Genomic DNA, 21,438 nt, shown 5'->3' on the forward strand with positions numbered 1-21,438 from the left:
AAAAAAAAAAAAACCCAGGCTGCGTTAGAAAACTTATACATTTCATTCCAAGTCTTGTTACGTAATATAAAGCAAGCTTTAGACCTGCACCTTGTAATTAAAACGAGACATTTTGTTGAAGCTTAATGATCACTTTAACAAGCTCTGACATATTCTCTTTGAAAAGTCCCTTAGGCATTTCATGATTTTATAAACTAGCCGTTTGTTAATGACCACAGGATTTCAAAACTAATAACACTAGCCATCTGAGCAGCACAGAAACATGCCGGAAGCTTAGGCTTCTTCCCAAGTCAAATGTTTACATTGTGATATGTAAAAAGACAGATCAGTAAACATTTCATAGACAGGAGACCATTCCTATCAAAACATCTAACAAATAAATGAAGATATTCCACTTAATTGTAAATAAAATATTACACTTAAGTAACTACAGTGTGGCTCTGCACAATTTTGATCCCAGCTCTTGGGAGGCAGAACCTGGTGGATCTCTGAGCTCAAAGCTGGCCTGGTCTACAGAGTGAGATCTTAAATACATTAAAATTTTTTCTTACCTTTTTGTTGATCTCTAGAATCCCTACAAGTGAAAAGGGCAGAACCCGGAACACTGCAAGGTATAACAAAACAGACTGCTGAGTGCCTGCCTAAAAGAAAAGAATAAAATTATAGGTAGCTCACCAAAGTACTTCAGAAAACAATTATCTTCATAAGTTCAAAATATCCATCTGTCCTTGTATAGTTTCAAAGACAAAAGTTTTCATGAATTGAGAATATCCATCTATTTAGATAATAAACCAAACATACTTAAAAATGTTCACTAGTTCTCCAGCTCCTCACACATGCAAATTCTTAAACATAAAACTCTACAAAAGGAAACATAAGCATTTCTTACCATCAGAATACAGTGCATTTGCACTGCAAACTGGAGTTCTAACAATGAGCCTAACCAAAAGCATGATGTGGCCATGGTCCTGTCATTCAAAGTACTTGTATTGGTTGGTATGACTCTACTAAAGACAGATATTACATCAATAAAAGTTTGAATGATTTATCAACTTGGAGAAGAGAGTTCCTTTATCTTGAAAAACAAGCTCCTGGGGCTGGAGAGATGGCTCAATTGTTAAGAGCCAGGTTCAATTCCCAGCACCGACATGGTAGCTTACAACTACCTGTAATTCTAGTTCCGGGGGATCCGACAGGGTTTCTCTGTAGCTTTGGAGCCTGTCCTGGAAGACCACCTTGTAGACCAGGGTGGCCTTGAACTCTTAAAGATCTGCCAGACTCTGCCTCCTGAGTGCTGGGATTAAAGGTGCGTGCCACCACCGCCCTGCCTGACACCCTCTTCTGACCTTCTTGGACATTGCTCACTTGTAGTACACAAACATGCATGTAGGCAAAACACCCATTCCATACATATAAAAAAAATAATTTAAAAGAAAAGATAGGCTTCCAACAATTATTTCCATTATGAAATGCAAAATAATCTATTTACTTATCTAGTTAAGAATTCAAGGGAGTATCTTCAGTTTGGGGGCAGCACAGCTGTCAGTCCCCCCGCCCTCTCCCCCCCAGAAAATTCTGCTTGAGCAGAAATAAGGTTTGAGCACCAAGACTATTAAGCAAAACCACAGGAAATAAAAAGGCACAAATAAATACAAAATCAGAGTGTGGTGTTTAAAGCTCCAGAGACCTTCCCTTTAAAGAAACATACTTTTACTAAGCTAAGATCTGTGCTCCTCAAACCTAAAGCCAGGTTTTATATATATATATACATACATACCATGGGCATATGTGCAGAGTTAGACTGAAACCTTGGTTCTTACAGAGGGACATTAGACCTGGAACTTCTAGAATTCTCATGAAATGTTGCGTTCCTTTGTTCCAGTATTTAACTTTTATGAACTTTCCTTTACCAAAGCAGAGAGCTACACAGTGCATGTGAACAGCAGCAAGAGACAGCAACCCTTTCTCAGGCTGGCCACCTCAATAACATGAGGAAAAGGCCAAGGAGACCCCGATATGAGGTATGTCGTTGTGCTATTAATATGACTGAGCAAGATATAGGAAGTATTTATAAGTAGCCATCATTAGAGGAAGTTTAGGTCTGGTAAAACGGTCCAGTGGTGAGGTGTTTGATCCCTGGAACCCAGAGGGTGGACGAGGAGAACTGACTCCTGTCCTCCACTACATACGCACTGGGACATGTGCTCCAAAACCCACACACGGAAACAAATTAGTGCCATTTAAATGTTTTGAGATGAAGTTTAAAAAGCTAGTCAACAGCTTATCTGGTTCAGTGGCATACACCGAGCCAGAGGAGGCAGGCAGGCAGGGAGGGAAAGTAGATGAGGAGAGGTGCTGGAGTTGAGGGAATGCCTGGTGGGGTTATCTAATAAGGGACAAGCACAGGAACTACTTGATTCATTAGAAGTCCTAAAGCAGGTTCGGTGGCACACAAGTGATCCCAGTGTTTGGCAGGCTGATGCAGGAGGATCTCAGTAAGACAGACTGGGCTGCACAGCCAGACTCTCTCAAAAACAAAACCCTGGGGCTGGAGAGATGGCTCAATGGTTAAGAGCACTGACTGCTCTTCCAGAGGTCCTGAGTTCAATTCCCAGCAACCACATGGTGGCTCACAACCATCTGTAATGAGATCTGGTGCCCTCCTCTGGCGTGTGGGCATACATGGAGGCAGAATGTTGTATACATAATAAATAAATCTTAAAAAAACAAACAAACCAAACCCACCACACACAAAAAGGTACCCTAGAATTCTAAGTAAGTTACCTGGCAGTCAGTGCTACAGGAGTTTCTAGAAGGCTATGTTTCATAGAGAGTACAAGGAGGAATTTGAATACAGAGCTTGCCAAAGCAAACAGAAAATAACAGCTTCTTATTACAGTTTTTTTTAATATATATCCTGTCCTGAGATAAAAACAGAAAACCTCTATGAGAAAAAAAATCTCTATTTTATAAAAAATGCTCAATATATATTTTGTAAGTATTTCCTCATCACTTACAACAGAAATAAGTTTCCTGATATGTCTAGGCTTTATAAAGTCTAGTAAATTCTGGGTGATACCTTTTGGGGGGAGGAGGCAGGAAAGAGGGTCCCACCATGTAGCCCTGGCTGACCTGGAATCAGGGATCCTTTGCTGAGATTGAGGGTCTGCACCACCCTGCCTGACCCGTGCTGAGTGATTCCTCGAGAGAACCATTGAGGGAGTAGCTTAGCACTAGAGCACTTGACCAGCGTGCACGAGGCCCTAGGTTCACTTCCCAGGGCCCCAAAAGAAACAAACAAAAATAAAACAGAAAAACACCCATTTGAACAGTCTGCTTTAGGAGAAAAGTTATCTACAAATTTAAACAGCACTCTTCAGTCACCAAAGGTCAAGAGCTTTAACCAGTGTGCTTTGCGTGGTGGTGCTGCGGACCTGCCGGGCCACTGCTGAGCCTTTGTTCTGAGCTGACTTGACCGCAATGACCTCTTGAGGGGTGTCCCAGCTCAAGTACCTTTGGAAAAAACAAAGAGCAATTGAGTGGTTTGGATCAGTCCCCTTATATTTAAAATTAAATCATTAAACTTACTTACCTACGTATTTTTGGTTTTCAGAGATAAAATCTAGCCTAGAACTCTTGGATTATACTAGAATGGAGGGAGGACCTACCTCTAAATACTGTGCATAGGATAATTACTTAGTAGGAATACAAAGATAAATACTGTAGGTCACCAGCCTCAGATCTTCAAACAGAGCAGAGAGAAGGAACAAAGAGAGTTGTTCTTAAACAGGGATCATAGAATACACTGGAAAGACTGGGACAGAGGGCAGGACTGAAGAGGTACTTAAGATTTCCAGGGCCATAAGTCTCAAAAAAAAAACTTTAAATAACAACCTCACAGTTGATACCTGAACTTGCAATAGGAAGCAAGGTATATCTTCTCCAGGATTTCCCCTGTAGTCGCCGATATACGAAGCAGCCAATTATGAGCAGTCAGTGCTATGAGTGAGGATTTATAATCTGACGGGTCAGGAAGTATTTCTCCCTAAAAAAAAAAAAAGGCATAAAAACAAACTGCTTAGCTAGGAACAACATACAGTACTCTGTACACAAAGAAAATGGCTAGTTACCTCATCAATAAGTAAGCTAGAAAATTACTAACTGCACAAATGAAGAAGGCAAGGAAGGCAAGACTGTGGGTTGCTACTTTAACCGTTACTTATCTTTTTACTACTTTAAAATGTATCATCATTATTGTGTACATATAGGTGCACCAGCCACAGTGCACATGTGGAGGTCAGAGACAACCAGGGGGGCTCAGTTTTCTCCTTCCTCTTGTTAGTTTGAGACAGGGTTTCACCAAGTAGGCTTGGCTGGTTGTAACTCACTCTGTCTACCCGCTCTGCCTCCTGAGAGCCAGCAAGCTCAGCTCTCCTGCCTTCACGTGGGTTCTGGGATCAAACTCAGGCTGTCAGGCTTGCATCACTGGGAAGCAAGTACCTTTACCACTGGACCATCCCACTAGTCTTAAGAACTTATCAACTGAGTTTATCCATTTACACACACAAAGGAACATACAGCATGTGGGCAGCGTCTGGAAGAGCTCCCTCAGCATCACTCCCAAGCAGAGCAGTCTCCAGATGTAGCCAACAAGAACAGGAACATCTGCGATGGTGCTGCTGTGGTAACAACTACTGGAGCTCCTAGTCTACTCATTAGGAGCCACTGTTTGGACAAGGCACAGCTCTGACGCAGGCAGGACGGGGCAGATGTGTTGATTTTTGGTTAGCAAAGTTATAAGTCGAGAAGATGAAATTAATGTGGCATTTGCTCCAGTAAAACATGAACGGGAAAGAAGAGACTAAGGCCTCTGCCCAAGCTACTAGAGCCATCTTCCCCTCAAATTCCAGAGAAATAATCGTTTGCTTTTAGTTTGCTTGGTTTTGTTTGTTTATTTTTGTTATTTCCTAGGCAGATCCCGTGTAGTGCTGACTAACGATGACCCGGTTCTCCTGCAGCCACACCGATGCTGTGATTTTTAAATGTATTAACTAATTATACGTAATTTGTAGGAACAACATGAATGCTTTTATACTATAATGTCTTTATGTATCATCTCATGGAGACCTTAAAGTTTTCAAATGTCTACTACCCCTACTTAGTCCACTACTTAGTTCCACTTGGAACAAGTACACATGGATTCAAACTATTTCTTAAACCAAAAGTGACATTTCATACATATCTCAGAAACAAAACAAAACAGAGTACTAATTTCAAAGTAGTTTTGTTTCCATATATTAACAATACAGTGTTCCTCTGAGTTCCTCACAGACAATCTTGCGTCACCACAAATAAAAACAAAATCATTTAAATGTTTACGAAATGAGAATAAGAATTGGGTTAACTTTATTTTTCCAGGACTGCTCTATATTTTGCGTGTTTGAATTGGTATATTCAAACTTTCTCAATTAAGAAACCTATCATCTCTCTAATCCCCCTCAAAAAAATAGATTAAAAGGCTTTCAATTGTTTAAGGCACAATTATTCACAGCTTTCAATTAAAGAGGAAAAAAACAGGCTTCAAACTTTCTAATTTTTAAAAAGGAGACCTCTATGAAAGGAGTAATTATAGGGGAATGACAGTTTAAAAAAATTACAGCTTTATGGAAAAACAACAGCCTGGAAAAAATTTAACATTCAATTCAGGGTATTTCTGCCCATGGCTCAGATAGTACTCCCGGGCACAGCCTGGGAGTTCTCTTAAAAAGCAACCAACCACACTCACAGACAGGATTAATTCGCTGCAGTGTGTCCCAAGAGGACTTCCTAGAAATGATGCCATGGAAAACTTACAAAGGGAAGAACTGTCCCTCAAAAGAGGGCTGTGATTAAAGACTCTGGCAAGACGGTCTGACAATTATTGTGTATGGAAGCATTATTAGAAGCAGTATTAAAAGCTGAGGAAGAATTTTACAAATATCTTGGTTTAATCTTTGGAACTTTCGATGTGCCATGTTTATTTTTTCCCCAGGCTAACTCCTCCTAGCTCCCCTGGTGCCTGCTTACTCACGTCCCATGGAAGTGTCCTGGAAGGAGCACACGCAGGGCAGTGCTGGCCTAATGGAGTAACCACTGTAGTTTTAATTTTCATCCCATTATTTTCCTAACTACATTCACAGATGGAATTTATGAGAGTTTACTTTCAAAGATCTACGAAGTAGCTGCTCACAAGAATGACTGCAAACTGCTTTACATTATTATAAAACTTTTAATCAGTTTTTAGCTTTTTAAGATTTATAAATTATCTCTAATTTACAATTTTTCATAATAAACTGAACATGGTGGTGCATACCTATAATCCCAACACTCAGGGATGGGTAGAGTTCAAGGTTCAAGCTCATCCTCAGCATCATATCAAGTCTTTAGTGAGCCTGGGCTCATACATGAGCCTGCTCAAAATAAATAAATGAATTCCAAATACTGCTTTAAAAAAAAGTATTACATTTGTGAGTGAGTATGTGTGTGCATGCATGTGTGTGCACGCATGGCTCTGTGTGTGCATGCATGTGTGTGCACTGGAGGACACCAGCAGACACGTTTTAGAACTTAGTTTATCTCTTTCCCTAAGTAGGTCCTCGTGACTAAACTCAGATCATCAGGCTTGGCAGTAAGCAACATCACCTGCTAAGCTATCTTTCTGGCCTGTAAAAAAGAATTTTAAAGTAACTTTGTAATGGTACTGAAAAGACACATTCTCTTCTTGGTTATTCTAAAGATTTGGGAGTCACATGATCTTTAAGTTTTATCCTTTAAAAAACACACTAACAATGACTAGTTCTTCTAAACAAAAATGCTTTACAGAACATCATGGAGGAGGGGCAGAAATGTTGCAAAGCAGCCAGGTGGCAGTGGTGCAGCCTTTAATCCCAGCACCTGAGAGGCAGAGGCACACAGATCTCTGAGTTTGAGGCCAGCCTGGTCTACAGAGCTAGTTCCAGGAAACAGAGAAATCCTATCAAAAAGAAAAAAAGAAAGAGACATTGCAAAGCCAGATGACCAGCACATCTGCTATGAGGCTGTGTTTTCTACATGACAGGAAGCTGCACCCATGAAATCTCACACTACTGCCTGTACAACACCACCAGCCAGATGGGGAAATCTCACAAGGCCCCGCCCCTAAATGAAGAGCTACAGGCAGTTAACGGCTGCTGAGAAAGGGAGAGTCGGTCCTTCTCAGAGACTTGCCTCCTGACAGCTTATCCAATCTGAGGGGTCAGTCCTGAACACATATGCATCCGAGCAGCAGTAGATGGACCCAGCAGGTTGTGTGTGTGTGTGTGTGTGTGTGTGTGTGTATACACAATAATTAAGAAGAAGTCATGAACTTGAGAGGGAGTGTATGTAAGGGAACATGGAAGGAATTGAAGTGGGGAGAGTAGGGTAGAAATGATATAAATACAGTACTTGTATAGGACTTTTAAACAATGAAATAAACATAAAAATAAAAACATTTAAGAGTTGGGGGAGCTTAAAAAAAAAAAACAACGCTCTAGAAAGAAATCTCACCACTGGGCATTCCCATAACAAAGCATCCTCAATTTTTTCTGATTTGGAACATTTTGGCATTTCATAAAGTTTTCTTGGCTCTGATGCAACACTGGGAAAAAAGAAAATAAACATTATTATTAGTTTAAAACTGAGGCAGTCTTTTACATGTCTGTAGTCCCAAATTACAAATTGCTATTGTTTCTCCTAATTCTTTGTTTTTTTTATGCTCACAAATTTATAACATACAAGATTAATATAGTTTATAATAGGGTCTGGAGAGATGGCATGTTTGGTTCCCAGCACCCACATTAGGCAGCTCACAACTGTTATTCCAGCTAAAGGGGATCAATGCATCTGATCTCTGCAGGTACCTTCCTTCCCCCCTACTCCTACCCCTCTCTCTCACACACACACACATTTTTTGGTTCATCTTCTAGATGTTCCTCATGTAAATGGAGCTATATGGACATCATTTTACAAAATAGCATTGTATTGAATTCTTTTATCCTTAAACATTTACTGTAAGACTGTTGAATCCATTAAGTTCATTCTATTGCTCTGATATGTAAAAGTGATTGTGTATAGATTAAAAGGTTCCCATTAGGGCATTGGCTAGTTTTATGTCAACTTCACACAAGCTAAAATCATCAGAGAGGAGGGCATCTCAATTCATAAAATGTCAGAAAGATCAGGCTTTAGGTAAGTCTGTAGGGTATTTCCTTAATTAGTGACTGATGCGAGGGAGGCCCTGCCCACTGTTGGTGGAGCCTACCCTGTGCTGCAAGACCTGGGTTCTATAACAAAGCAGGCTGAGCAAGTCAGAGGAAGCAAGCCAGGAAGCAGCACTCCTCCATGGCCTCTGCATCAGCTCCAGCCCCCAGGTTCCTGTCCTGACTTTCTTCATGGATGAATAGTGATGTGGAAGTAGAAGCCAGATAAACCCTTTCCTCCCCAAGTTTCTTTGATCATGCTGTTTCATTACAGCAATAGAAACTCTAAGACACATTAATTTGAATGAACATTTGTGGATACAAAAGGAAACACTCTTTATGTATATTTTATTGTTTTAGAAATATTAAATATGTGTCTCTTCCCACTATCACTGTACATTCTATCTTCCAGCAAATTCAAGACTAGGCTATGGTATGGTTTAAGGTGCTTGTCTGGTTTCAGGCTCTGTCCTAAGAACTGCATTCACTCTCCTCTGTACTGAAAAAGTGAACACTGTATCCTTGGTGCTTACTTTTGAAACAGTCTTGCTACTATGCCCAGGCAAGCAATCCTCCTGGTCCCAGCTTCCCCAGGCTGAGGCTACAAGCCTGCCACCTCCCCCAGCTAATCTCGACTTCTCTGGCAACTACTGAGATGTGGTCATAGATGTTTTCTTTTAGCTGATGAACTTTAAAGTTTGACTATTATTCAAGAGAAACATTCTTAGGATGACACTTTATTCACCTTTGATAGTAACTCAAAGGTTTAAACGAAACAGAATATCACAGGAGCGAAAGCAATCTCATGTGATCCTACCTGTGGGTGTAACACTCCTCAATAGCACCGTGAACTCTGTATCTTTTATCCCTAGGACACTAATCAACAGCATTTACTTTGCTTGAACTTTTAAAAATCAGAACAACTATCTCTGCCTTGGAAAGTGACGAGCTGGTATTAATCCTAGTTAACACTGCAAGGTGTGGTGAGGAGCACCATGAACATATGAGACAAAGCCCAGCTTTCCAATGCTACAACCAGAGCCTTCGAAAAAACACTTTTCAGAAAGAAGTGATGAAAATGATGAAAGGGCAACCACTCAAAGCCTTTGGTTGTCCTTATAAAAGCACACGGAGAAGCATTTATTCAAAAAAACCATCTGAACTCAGGAAGGATAATGGGAGCCCAGTGTCTGCACCAGGCACTTTCCCTCCCTTCCTTCCTTCTTCCAGCTCAGGAAGAAGGTATCACAGCTCTAAACTTCCAGCCAAGACTTCTAGGATCCCTCCTGGCTGCTGCTTTGACTCAGAAGTACTCTCCCCAGAACAGGCAGAGTGACACCATTCTCATCCAGCCCCAGTCATGTGTTGTTCAGGCTGAGTCCTATATTAGTGTAGTTCAAAGTTAGGAGTCCTTTCTGCGTGGGCCCCACGAGGGCTCTACTTGGGTATACTACAGTGTAGAAGAACAGGACCCTGACGTCACTTCTCTTTCTTTGTAAAATCCAGACTGGCCTTCACTTTCTTTCCTAAGATGAGTATTCTGCGTGCCTGATCTGCTCAGCTTCCTCCACTAAAGAAGTCACCCCACTAACTCCTGTGACTGGCTCCACAGAGTTGGCCTGGAGACTTGAAGACTCCCTGGGCAGAGAAGCAGTTCCAGACAGATAGCCCACCGTTCTTCCCAATAAAACTGACTTCATTTGAAACAGATGTGAAGGAGTTCAAGTATATGCGCACTCTAGAAACCGTGGGAAGCCACGTCCAAGGGCAAATGGGGGGTCATGGGTAGATTCACTAGCATTAAGGGTTAAATTGTAGGTCGGCCGATTTACCAAAGAACCAAAAAGGATAACTACTAGAAGAGTGGTTCTTAATTTGTGGGTTACAACCCCTTTGGGGTCATATAACAGATGTCTTAAATATCAGATATTTGTATACAATTCATAACAATAGCAAAATTATGGCTATGAAGTCACAACAAAATAATTTTATGGTTGGGGAGTCACCACAACATTAAGGGTCCCAACATTTGGAAGGTTGCGGACCACTGTACAAGAGTCAAGGCAAATCCCAGAAATCGCTAGGCTCTCTGACTGCTAGTTCCTAATCCGGTAATAGAATTTACACCAGGCAGTGGTGGCACACACATTTAATCCTAACACTCAGGAAGCAAAGACTGGCGGGATCTCTTTCAGTTCAAGGCCAGCCTGGTCTACAGAGCAAGTTCCAGGACAGGCTCCAAAGCTACAGAGAAGCCTTGCCTCTAAAAACAAAAAAGAACTTAGATGTTATCACCTCTGAGAAAGCTCAGTTGGTAAAACGTTTGCCAGGCAAGCAAGAAGATCTGTGTTTAGATCCCACCTCTCATGGTTTCTGGCACTTGTAATCCCAGAGTCGGGGAGGGGGAGACGGGCAAATTCACAGGACTACATCATCTACTGGAAACCTAGCTGCCTGGTCCACTGAACTAAGACCCTGTCTCAACAAAAAGTTGGACGTCTCCTGAGGAGTGGTTCTGGAGGTTGACCAACTGCCTCAGTACACACACAAAGGAAAAGCCCATAATCTTTATAGAGATGGGAGGTGAAGAATGTGTGTCTAGAATGTACTTTAAAGTATTTATCATTATGGGCGGTGGTGATGTACCCCGTTAATCCCAGCACTTGGGAGGCAGAGGGTAGAGGGATCTCTGAGCTAGAGGTCATCCTGTTCTACAAGGTGAGTTCCAGGGCAGTCAGGGCTACATAGAGAAGCTCTGTGTAATGAGAGAGAGAGAGAGAGAGAGAGAGAGAGAGAGAGAGAGNAGAGAGAGAGAGAGAGAGAGAGAGAGCGAGCGAGCGCAAATTGGTAGTATTCTCTGTAGCCTGACCATGGCTGGTTGTGGATGAGGCTAATAAAAACTATGCATCTATAAATACTATGCTTTTGTTTGAATATTTTCTCTTGGAAAAAAAAAAGTAAGCACTTCTAAAACAAAATATAATACCCATCTACCAAGCAGCATCTAATTATTTCAGAACCTGTTTGCTGGACTCTGATCTCTTAAATGTTATAAAGCTGCATACAGTGCTGAGTAACACAGTATTTTGCCTGTGCTATAATTTTATATGAAATAAGTATTTACAAAGTTGAAACCTGCAACTTTAGATTTAACGAGGTTTTAAAATTGCATGCATTTTCCTCCTAGTTTTATTATGGACTCATTTTTCAATCTTCCTATTTCGCTAAGACTAAAGGAGCCACGTGGTTCTATAACAACTACGGTCAGGCGAATTATGGCACAAAATCATCACCAAGAATTTACCTGCTGACACAGCACCGGTAATTGTCAAAATAAATTCTTCCTCTTTCATAGGCTATAGGTGACTTGGAATGGGTTGTCCAAACATTCTTAAATTTAGTACTCTCCTGAAAGATACAAAGAATTTCCGTTTAGGCCAGAACTCAGCCCCCTGCTGTGGAACCATTTTCAAGTGGGAAGTTTAAATCTACTGTTTCAAGTACAATGCTTTTTCTTCTTCCTCCCTCTGCCCACACGTGTTGGTTTAATTGGGACGCCCAACTTTTACATAGATTGTTTGCAGGATGGCAAAAGCTTTTTAAAAAACTAAAGCCACGAGATGGACCTATAAGTACCTATTTACTAACATCCTAGTTGAAGGACATCCCACTTATGACCCTCAAAGGAAATCCGAGCGCATAAAAAACTGCACCCCGGACGTAGGATGGACCCCAGGCACCCCGACGACGGCGGGCGTCACCTGGCACACCAGCGCCCGCAGGATGCCCAGGTTCGCCCTCTGCACCACGCCCGCATCGCGTGCGAAGAAGCCTAAAGCCCGGCGACTCAGCATACGGCAAACATTGGCCTTCGGGGTCGGGCCCATGGAGGCTCGGGGTCCGCAGGGCCGCGCCCCTCACTTCCGCGAGGGGAGGCAGTTGCCACCTGAGAGCCTCAAGGGAAAGCTGACGCGAGATCCCCGTCCTGGGCACTCGGGGACAGTGAGCAAGGGTTAGCACCACTCGTGTTCGCAGCAAAGGAAGATAAGCAACGGCGCCCGCAAGGCCTTTCCTTCAGCTCTCGGGCTCACCGCCGCACCTCGCGGCCCGCCGTAGCCACTCCCTCTTCCGCCATGGCCCTTTTTTACCCACCCACTTGGTTTCCAGAACGCAAACTACAATCCCCATCAGGCATAGCGAGGACTGGTCCGGCCCCCGCCTCTCTCCGCCCACAGTCCTCCTCTCCCGACCCTAATAGGCTGCGCGGTGGGTCGGGCCGGCTTCCGGGCTGCACGAGGCTATCGGGGAGACCTTTGGGGGCGCTGTGCGGCCGCCTCCTCGTGCGCCTCACTTCTAGTCCCGCACCCAGGGAGCAATCCCTTTCCGCCCTGGTGGCTGGAAGCCTGTTAGCCCTGCGAGGCTCTGGCCACGTGTCCGGAGGGCGTTGAGTCCAATGGGACCCTCCAAAGGTAAGCCCCGCGCCTTTCTCTCAGCCGCTCTTGGGACCTTGTGGATGAAGCTAACTTAAACATTTGGTTATATGAACACTTACGCTTTTGTCATGTAGTTAGTGGTGAAAGATGCTGGTTTCCCCCCTCCCCCCAAAGTAAGATTAAATTTCTCTTTCCCAGAGACCCTAGTGTGGCCAGCAGGGGCCCCAGCTGGTTTTGTGATAATTACTCTTTCCCTCCTCCTTGCTTCCAGTTTTTATCCCATATAGGGAATAAAATATGAAACGCTTGCATTCTTATTGGACTGCCTAAAATAATCCAGGTTGACTTCCCTAAGTAAAAATTAGCATTCTCTGTTAACCAGCTCTGCACACTAAAAGTTCCGTAACTGTATACCAGATGCCACCACTACCTCGCTGTGAACCCGTCTAGTGTGGTGTGTGCATCTCCCTCATAGACTTGGTATGCCACTCCTTGATCTTAGTAGTTGCTTAAAAAAAGAGTAAAGTCAGCTTTCTGATTGACAGCTGGATCGCGATATAAGCGCTCAGGGTTTTTTGTTTTGTTTTAAAAAGAAAGGAAGGAAGGAAGGAACGAACGGTCTTTTTACCTTTGATGCATTTTTTTTCCGGGGTCTAGCTTTTTTTTTATTTTTTTCCTGATGTTTCATGACTTGCTCATGGCATAGGGTGGAGTGCTTGGTGTATTTTTAGAAAGCCCTACAATAGTTAATTTGGTCCTTCATGAATGCAGCTGTCACTGAGAAAACTGGAACCCGGAAAAATATATCTGGATTTCCTCTGGCCGAAGCGAAATGCAAATCGTGGCTGAATTGCTCTCATCATCTATCTTCTCCCTGCAGCTCTTGTCTGTCAGCCCTCCCAGCCTTTGTATCTGTGCTTATCTTTCCTGAAGCTTTAAAGCACTGCTCTGGTAGAATATTACAACAAAAACGATAGCAAGCAGTGGATGTCACATCTGCACATAAAATGCCAACAATGAGTTAGTGATTCCATGGCTGGACCCAGATCACCCCCTCAGACGTGATGGGCATCACCCTCGTTTGCTGCTCCATTAAAGTGGCACTGCCGCTTTTGGTTTGGATCAAAGTCCCCTGGTTCTATCTAACAGATCCAACCGCTTGTCCTCTGGGAACTCTGGGAGCAGCTTGAGACTTCTGTTTCCAAGTGTCCTCCACCTGCCCTCTCACGGGGTGGTGCTTCAAGGCTTTTCAGATCTTTCTGAGTGGCATCAAGTTTGACCCCTAAATCATCCTAGTAAGTGGTTTCTTTCCCCCGTTTTGACAGCCGGTGAGCAGTTTTGACAGCCAGTGAGCAGGCTGGGGCTGTGGGGAGCAAGAAGGGACTGCATACGTGTGCACAGCTTGTGCAACCCTTCACTCTTCTTTTACCGCGCATGTTCTGAAGTGTTCCCTCCCTGTGGTTATCTTACCACCAAGCTCCCCAAGGAAAGTCTTTAGATTGTCTCTGCCTCCCCCACAACCAAGTCCTTTTTGATTCTATTCCTGTCCGGTCTTTTCATCTGAGTACTTCAGTGCCTTCCCACTTTTACCGTATTATTAATTAGCCTTCTGGTGGCTCTTTCCGCCTAGACTGGCGTCTCTTCGGTCCCAGCCTGCCACAGTTTCTGTCGAGTGACATTACTAATGTACAAGCTGTCACTCATCCTTGGCGGCTCCTCGTCCCCCGCTGCAGAGTGTTTCAAACCATGGTCCAACCCAGGATCTTCCATTGTTAGAGTAGTTTTAGCATGTTAAACATATGCAAATATAAAACTACCCGTAAAGCCCTATGTATCTTCTATGCAACTACAATAGCCTGGCATTGGTAACATTAGATTTTTTTAAAAATATTACTCTTGTTGAGAATAGATGACCACGCACGTCTTCTTCCTCCTTAATTGTAGTAATCGTCACTTGTGGGCTTCAGGAGTTTTTCCAGTGATGATAGCCCTTCAGGAAACCGACAGTTTTGTTACGTCTCTGCCTTTATCTTTCATTTCTATTTGCTGTCCTACTATGTTGACAGAGATTTGCAGTTGAGTTTCCACTCAGGTAACGATGCTGATATTCACTCTAGTGTTTATAGAGTAGCTACCACTGAGGATAACAGTGCTAGCACTAGGTCTTGATAGGATTCATGTTCTCTGCTAGTTAAACAGAAAAGGCAGGAAGAGGGCAACAGGTAACAGTGGGAAAATCTCAGAAACACAAACAGGAACAGTCGGAATCGGAAGTTGAAGAAAGATTTGTAATGCAGGTGAGGAAACACACAGCAGACACTCAGAGAAAAGCCACACCCTCACTCCCCACCTCCCCCGCCTCAGAAAGCAGAGAAATCCAGGCTCTTCTCAAGGGCTGGGGCTTTGAAGTCTCCAAAGGGTTTTCCTCCCCTGACTTTGGATTGGTGATTTGAAGAAGGACAGGATGGCTAGTGACTCACAGCACTGTGCAAACATGCCTTGATCTGCACAGATCTCCCCATCTGTCCGCCAACCAGGGGATCTATCTGCTCCTAGTCCCTTAGCATCGCAGGTTGCTGATGGCTCCTCTTTATCAGGTTAATAAAATTCTCTCCTGTTCCAATTGGCTAAAATCAACTAGACATTGAATTTTATCAGTGTTTTCTGTATATCTGCTGCTGTGATCTGTGATTTTCCCCCTCTATTTTGGTAATGTGGTGAAGTACGTAAATACACTTCAGAATGTTAGAGTAACTGAGCCCATTTAGATAAATGTGCTGACATATTTTGTTTTTGTTCATTGTGTGCTTTGGGTTGCTGCTGGCTCCAGTGCTCAGTCAGGTCTGGAATTTTGGTTTCTGGAAATATCTTTCTAGCTTGCTGGATCGGTGATGTATGCTGTTAACATAATATATATTTGTTTACCCATCATTTGGGGGTGCTGCATAGCAGAAAGTCTTCTGAGGTATCAAGTTCACCAGATTTCCAGGGCCAGATTCCATTTCATTTTTTTTTTAACCGTTAAAGCTTTAGTCAACATAGAATAGAATCTAAATGATCCCCAGCAACCCTTCAACACTGCACAAGGAATCCCAGAGTGTGTAGTGGAAAGAGCATCATAGCAAGAGTCAAGATCATGTTGTAGCCACTGCAGCAACAGCACCTACTAAGATCTTGGGCAAGCCACCTCCTCCCTTTGGGCTTATGCAGTCATCTGCTGAGTGGATATGTGTGTAGGGCTGAAGTGAGATACATATGCCTGCAGGTATTAGCATCACGTAAGGGAAAAGCCCGAGATGCATATATGGTACCCGGTGCATTCTCTGTTAGGAAGGATACAGCAGGAATGGAGAGGGTTTAATAAGATACTCTGAGGATTGCTTTTTTTTTTAGGGTGAGAGACTATTTTATATAAAACTATAATGATGGTATGTATACATTTGCTGAAACTGAGAGTTTGCAGTTCCAAGAGAAAGGAGGGGAAGGAGAGGAGAGGATGGGGAAAGGGGGAGGCAGCCAGGGGAGACATAGAACTTGCTTTTCCTATCCTAAGAGGAGAGACTGTAGGGGTTGTGGCCTGATTTGTGAGGCAGCAATTCCTGATCTAGCAGGTCAGACCTCTAGTTCAATGTAGATGCAAATGTGTACATATGTAGCACTTAGAGCCATAAATGGGAGTCTGGTTGGTTTGTTACAGGCATGCATTTGCTTGCTTTGTCAACCAAGGGGTACAGAAGCAAAGACAACCTAGTAGTAAAGAGCATACTCAGTGCCCAGACTCTAATGAAAAGGACAAGGACTCTTTGGAGAAATTGCTGGTTGTAGTGTTGGATCAAGAATAAACAAGATGATGGCTGGGCGGTGGTGGCGCACACTTTTAATCCCAGCACTCGGGAGGCAGAGGCAGGCGGATCTCTGTGAGTTCGAAGCCAGCCTGGCCTACAAAGTGAGTTCCAGGATAGGCTCCAAAGCTACACAACAAAACCCTGTCTCGAACGTCCCTCCCCCCTCAAAAAAAAGAATAAACAAGATGAGCTTACAACATCCTGTGGTGTCAGAAAGTATAAAGTGGTAAAAACAAAAGCATGACAGAGGCGTACCTACGGAATATATGTCTGTACACGTGAAGGCCGCATGTTGACTTGGCTTTGCTGTTCTGTCTTAGTCAGGGTTTTTAATACTGTGATAAAACACCATGACCATGAGAAACTTGGAGAGGAAAGGGGTTAATTCAGCTTACAACTCTCTGGTCATAATCTATTGCTGAGAGAAGTTAGGGCAGGAGCTGAAGGCAGGAGCTGAAGCAGAGGCTCTGGAGGGGGCGCTGTGTACTGGCTTGTTCCTCAGGACTTGATCAGCCTGCTTTGTTATAGCACCATGACCACCAACCCAGGGTAGCACCACCCACAGTGCCAGACTAGTGAGGGCATTTCCCCATCTGAGGTTCCCTCTTTCAAAATGGCTCTCGCTTTTGTCATTGACATAAAGCTCACCCCCATATCCTCTTATCACTCTCTATGCTGTGAGACAGGTTTCTCTCTGAATTTGACACTTGCTGTTTTGGCGAGGCTGGGTAGCCACCAAGTCCCAAGGTCCAGCTGTCTGCCCTCCATGCTCTGGGGCACAGGCATGCATACAGATGCACCCACATTTCAGGCAGGTGCTGGAGACTCAAGCCAGACCTCGTGCTTACATAGCTTTCTATTAAATACATTTTCAGCGGTCTGACTGAGATGATACATGGAAAAGATTTAGAGGACTCTGCGGTAATATATATTAACTCTGTTTATTATCACTACTCTGCACTTTAGTTTGGGGCAATTTTGTGGTTACAGCTGAATTTCACTGCATTGCACCTTTCCTACATATTGATTTGGGGGTTGGCATGCCAACAAAGCAGTATCCTTAAGGCTACATTCTTAAAGGAGAAAACATCAAGATTGTAAAAATTCAAGAGAAAAAAACAGAACTTGAGAATTCCTTTTTTTAAAAAATGTGTATGAGTGTTTTTCCTGCATGTATGTCTGTGCACCATGTGCGTGTCTAGTGCCCAGGTTGGTGACAGAATATTAGACCCCTGCACTGGAACTGTGAGTGGTTGTAAATCACCATGTGGGTGCTGGGAATCGAACTCACATCCTCTGCAAGAACAAGTGCCTTTATCACCGAGACATTTCTCCACTCTGAGAATTCTTAACCTTAGCTTCCTGCTTTGTGTGAGGCAGTGACTGAGTAAGCCACGGAGCCTGGCAGGGGCTTCTGTCTGCAAGGATAGGTGCAGACCTGCATTGAGACTCTGAAGTTCACTTTTTTGATCTTCAGCAGATTTCTGATGAAATCGTCCTGTTTTTTGTTTTGGTTTTGACCCAGATTCTCAGGTATGTGGCACTGAATGGTCTGAAGCACACCTTTGTAGCCAGGCTGGCCTTGAACTTGCCTCCTGCCTCTGCACCCAAGTGCAGCTGTGAGCTGGAACTCAGGTGCCAAGCTTGTGAGGCGAGCACCTTTTATCTGTTGAGCCATCTGGTTAGCCCTTTCCCCTTTTTTTTAATTTTTTGAGACAGAGGCTCAGCTGTGTAGCCCTGGCTGGCCTGGAACTCAGGATCTTTTTTTCTCAGTCACTGGAATCCTGGGATTTTAAGTGTGGGACACTATGCTTGGCTTTTTATGATGCTTTCTTCTTACTGCTACTTTTAAGTTAGTATACAAAGTCCCACAATGCTGTTGATGGAATATATTTTTGGAGTAATTTGATGTTTCTCTTTAGTGTGAAGAAAGAAAGCAATGTTTTAGTCAGAAGTTGTCTCTTTCAGCAAGCATTTGCAGGAACTTGTTCCCAAATCCCTCACTGAAACCAAAAAGGCAAATGAAATGCTGGTTTGGGAAGTTGTCTCTCTGGAGATGGCCAGCAGGGGGCGCACGAGCTTTCCCAGGGCTGGGCAGATCTGTCTGGGGCCATCTGTGGTTGCTGTCTGATGATTAACAAGTACTATAAATGAAAAGATCATGGTGCATCAGAGCCACAGTTGCTAATCAAGGAGAGAAGGTAGTCATAATGCCACACAGCAGTGTGGAACTGTGGTCACTAGAGGACAGGAAGGGGAGGGAGGAAGAGGATGCCAGGAGGTATCCAGTACCTGGCACCAAAAATGGAGCTGCCGTTCTGCTCACAGCACAGTGGCCGCAGTGTATGCTGTAAGGAACTAGAAGAGAGCCACTCAAAGGTGCCTCCTCACAATGACGTCATAAATCCTTAATGATATAAAATGTTAACTATCCTTATTTGATCAGTACATATATGAGCACAACTTCTAAAGAAAAACAAGAAAGTCAAGGTAGCAGGTGCCTGCTGTAGTTTGGTGAATAGGAAGCTTCCAGATGATGTAATTTGACATCCTAATGGGGGTTCTGAAACCTTCCTAGTGTGAGCGCCACTTCTTCCCCTCCTTCCCTCTACGTATGGATATTATGTCGAACTTGTATACTTACTAAATTTAAAAATAGTTTGTTTTATAAGTACAAAGGTAATTTGAGGATTTTTTTTTCCCTTTGAGAGGTAGATAAGAAGAAAAGGAGTTCAAAACCAGCCTTTGCTACATTGTAGTTTTGAAGCCAGCCTGGGTTACCTAAATCCCTGCCTCAAAACATAGAAGCAAAAACCAACCAGCCAACCAAACCAGAGGGAACTTTTAGGATGCGCTGAGAGCGCCTGTGAGCCTGAGTCAGAAACCGTCTTCCTAGACCACGTCTGTGCGTGTGCATTGGCACAGCCGTGCAGGTCCTGAAGGTTCTCCCCTCAGACTCAACCAGAGAGTTTTTCTGTATTAATAAGTTTAAGTTTTGACAACATTTCGTACAGATACTTGTTTTTCCTCTCTATGGATATGCATTTAATAATTTAGCCAGTACTGTAAAAATAGCTATACTTTCTCAGCATATGTACAAACAGTGCTGTGACAAATTCTTAATATATTCTGATTATTTTATAGAACATCTTTCTAAAAATGGAATTTTCCATCATGTTTTATTATGGTGATGCATACTTTCAATCCCAGCACTAGGGAGACAGAGGCAGAAGCCTAAGCAGATCTCTGAGCTCAAGGCCAGCCTGGTCGACAGAGAGTTCCAGGCCAGCCTGGGCCACATAGAGAATTAACCTGACAGCCATTAGATTGTTCTGTTTTTGGGTGAGCGAAGCTCTCACTCCCTGTGTGTGGTTCCGTAACATCGTGTCCTGGTATTGTATTAGCTCATCCATTGTAGTGGCTCCTCCAGATGTTGGCACATTCCATTGGGCCATAAGTCAATCAAGGGTTTCTCACACTCAGCACAGCAGAACACAAGTGTTGGAAAGCTGCTCCCTCCCAGTGGTGGGCACATGTTTACTAGAATTTTAATGTTTGTCTAAAAGCTCGAATTTTAGCAAAGGCAATGTGCGATGTGTTTTGTTTTCCTGACAGGCATATTTTATTTTTGAGGAAATGGCAAAGTAAGAATTGTGCTCCTTGAAGACACTTTTTATGGCTTCATTAAGAGCCGAGTTGAGTATGAGTGGCCAGCTCCCTGAGGGGGCAGGTAATGAAGAGGGCTGTGCCTGTGCTCCCCACAAACCGTGGTGGACTGTGGTGATTGACCGTAATCGTGAAAACAGGTCTGGCCTCTGCAGATCCCTGACGGGAACTTGGGCCCTCCATGGACATAGGCTGAGAAGCTGAGCGCTCCATGCCTCACAGCAGCCCATTCTTCCTCCTGATGTTAGCTCAGGGATGACCTGTGACCCCGTCCCTGTGAAATTTCAGAGTGGGTCTTTCAAGGAGCTTGTGAGAAAGTTTCCTCCTTTCTTAAGAGACTGAAGAAAGATGTGGCCCTTTTATTTCTGTGGAGGCTGTCATGACTGTGGGAACTCGAGCTGCTGCAGCCATTTTGTAACCAGCAACGGGACTCAGCCCCATTCAAAGAACCCCCAAAGTCATATGGTTAAGGGAAACATTTCTGAGTGACAGTTTGCATTTATTTTGTGGGTGCCTGTTCATGACATTAGTATACTATCTACTGAGGTCACGTCTGCTTGTTTTCTAAGCATTCTTTATGTCTATAGTAATAAAACATCCTAATAGTTTACAAATATCCCCACATCTTTTATAACATTTCCAGAATCTTTTCTCACACATCTTAGGTGTGGATGGTGCATGCATGTGAGTGTGCAGGTGCGCGCACCTATGTGTGCACATGTGTCCCGCTCTCCTCTCCCTTATTGCCTTCAGACGGGGTCTCTCTCCCTGAACCCGAAACTCCCTGTTTCCTCCGGCTGACTGGTCAGGAAAGTGTTGGGATCTGCCTGTCTCCTTCCGGGGTTACAGACTCAACACAGTTATGACTGGCTTTTCCTGTGGGGTTTGAGTCAGGTCTCCGTGCATGCAGAGCAGACATTCTTTCCACCGGAACATCTCCCCGGCCCATCTATTAATTCCTTTTCATCGTTTATAGTTTGGTATCATGTTTAAAAGAGTTTTTCCTCCCCACTTTTTAGAAGTATTTATGATTTTCTAAGCCTATTAAGATTCGACTTTAACTTTTTTTGCAATTACATTTATGTGTTTATTGGTGCAGGGCTGTGCTCATGGGCTCTGGAATATGTGAGAAGGTCAGAGGACAGCCTGCAGGACCTACCATCCAGGTTCCAGGGACTGAACTCAGATGGTTTACTTGCCCACTGTCTTCTCACTGGCTTAAGATGTGATTGCTTG

General features: G+C 43.5%; 2 protein-coding genes across 10 annotated transcripts in view; one reads left to right on the top strand and one right to left on the bottom strand.

Annotated features, from left to right (window-relative positions):
• The window catches only part of Dcaf17 (DDB1 and CUL4 associated factor 17), a 27,412-nt gene extending 15,028 nt beyond the window's left edge, over positions 1–12,384 (bottom strand). For 2 of the 3 annotated variants that reach the window (XR_007588738.1, XM_050122096.1), the window contains exons 1-6: positions 12,020–12,384; positions 11,563–11,666; positions 7,567–7,657; positions 3,909–4,045; positions 3,435–3,513; positions 552–641 (exon numbers count right to left, since the gene is read on the bottom strand). Coding sequence is in view for 2 of the 3 variants with exons in the window: in XM_050122096.1 (XP_049978053.1) it covers positions 552–641; positions 3,435–3,513; positions 3,909–4,045; positions 7,567–7,657; positions 11,563–11,666; positions 12,020–12,145 (627 nt within the window). In the remaining variant the exon portion in view is untranslated. The remainder of the gene's footprint in view (positions 1–551; positions 642–3,434; positions 3,514–3,908; positions 4,046–7,566; positions 7,658–11,562; positions 11,667–12,019) is intronic. The other variant, XM_050122104.1, reaches the window with a different exon arrangement.
• A 142-nt stretch (positions 12,385–12,526) lies between these two features.
• The window catches only part of Mettl8 (methyltransferase 8, tRNA N3-cytidine), a 69,079-nt gene continuing 60,167 nt past the window's right edge, over positions 12,527–21,438 (top strand). For all 7 annotated transcript variants that reach the window (XR_007588747.1, XM_050122130.1, XM_050122137.1 and 4 more), the window contains exon 1: positions 12,527–12,727. The gene's annotated coding sequence lies outside the window, so the exon portion shown is untranslated. The remainder of the gene's footprint in view (positions 12,728–21,438) is intronic.

Source organism: Alexandromys fortis, unplaced genomic scaffold (assembly GCF_014885135.2).
Source record: "Alexandromys fortis isolate MF-2015 unplaced genomic scaffold, M_Fortis_MF-2015_v1.1 scaffold_8_9099976_23576923, whole genome shotgun sequence".
NCBI classification, from domain to species: Eukaryota; Metazoa; Chordata; class Mammalia; order Rodentia; family Cricetidae; genus Alexandromys; species Alexandromys fortis.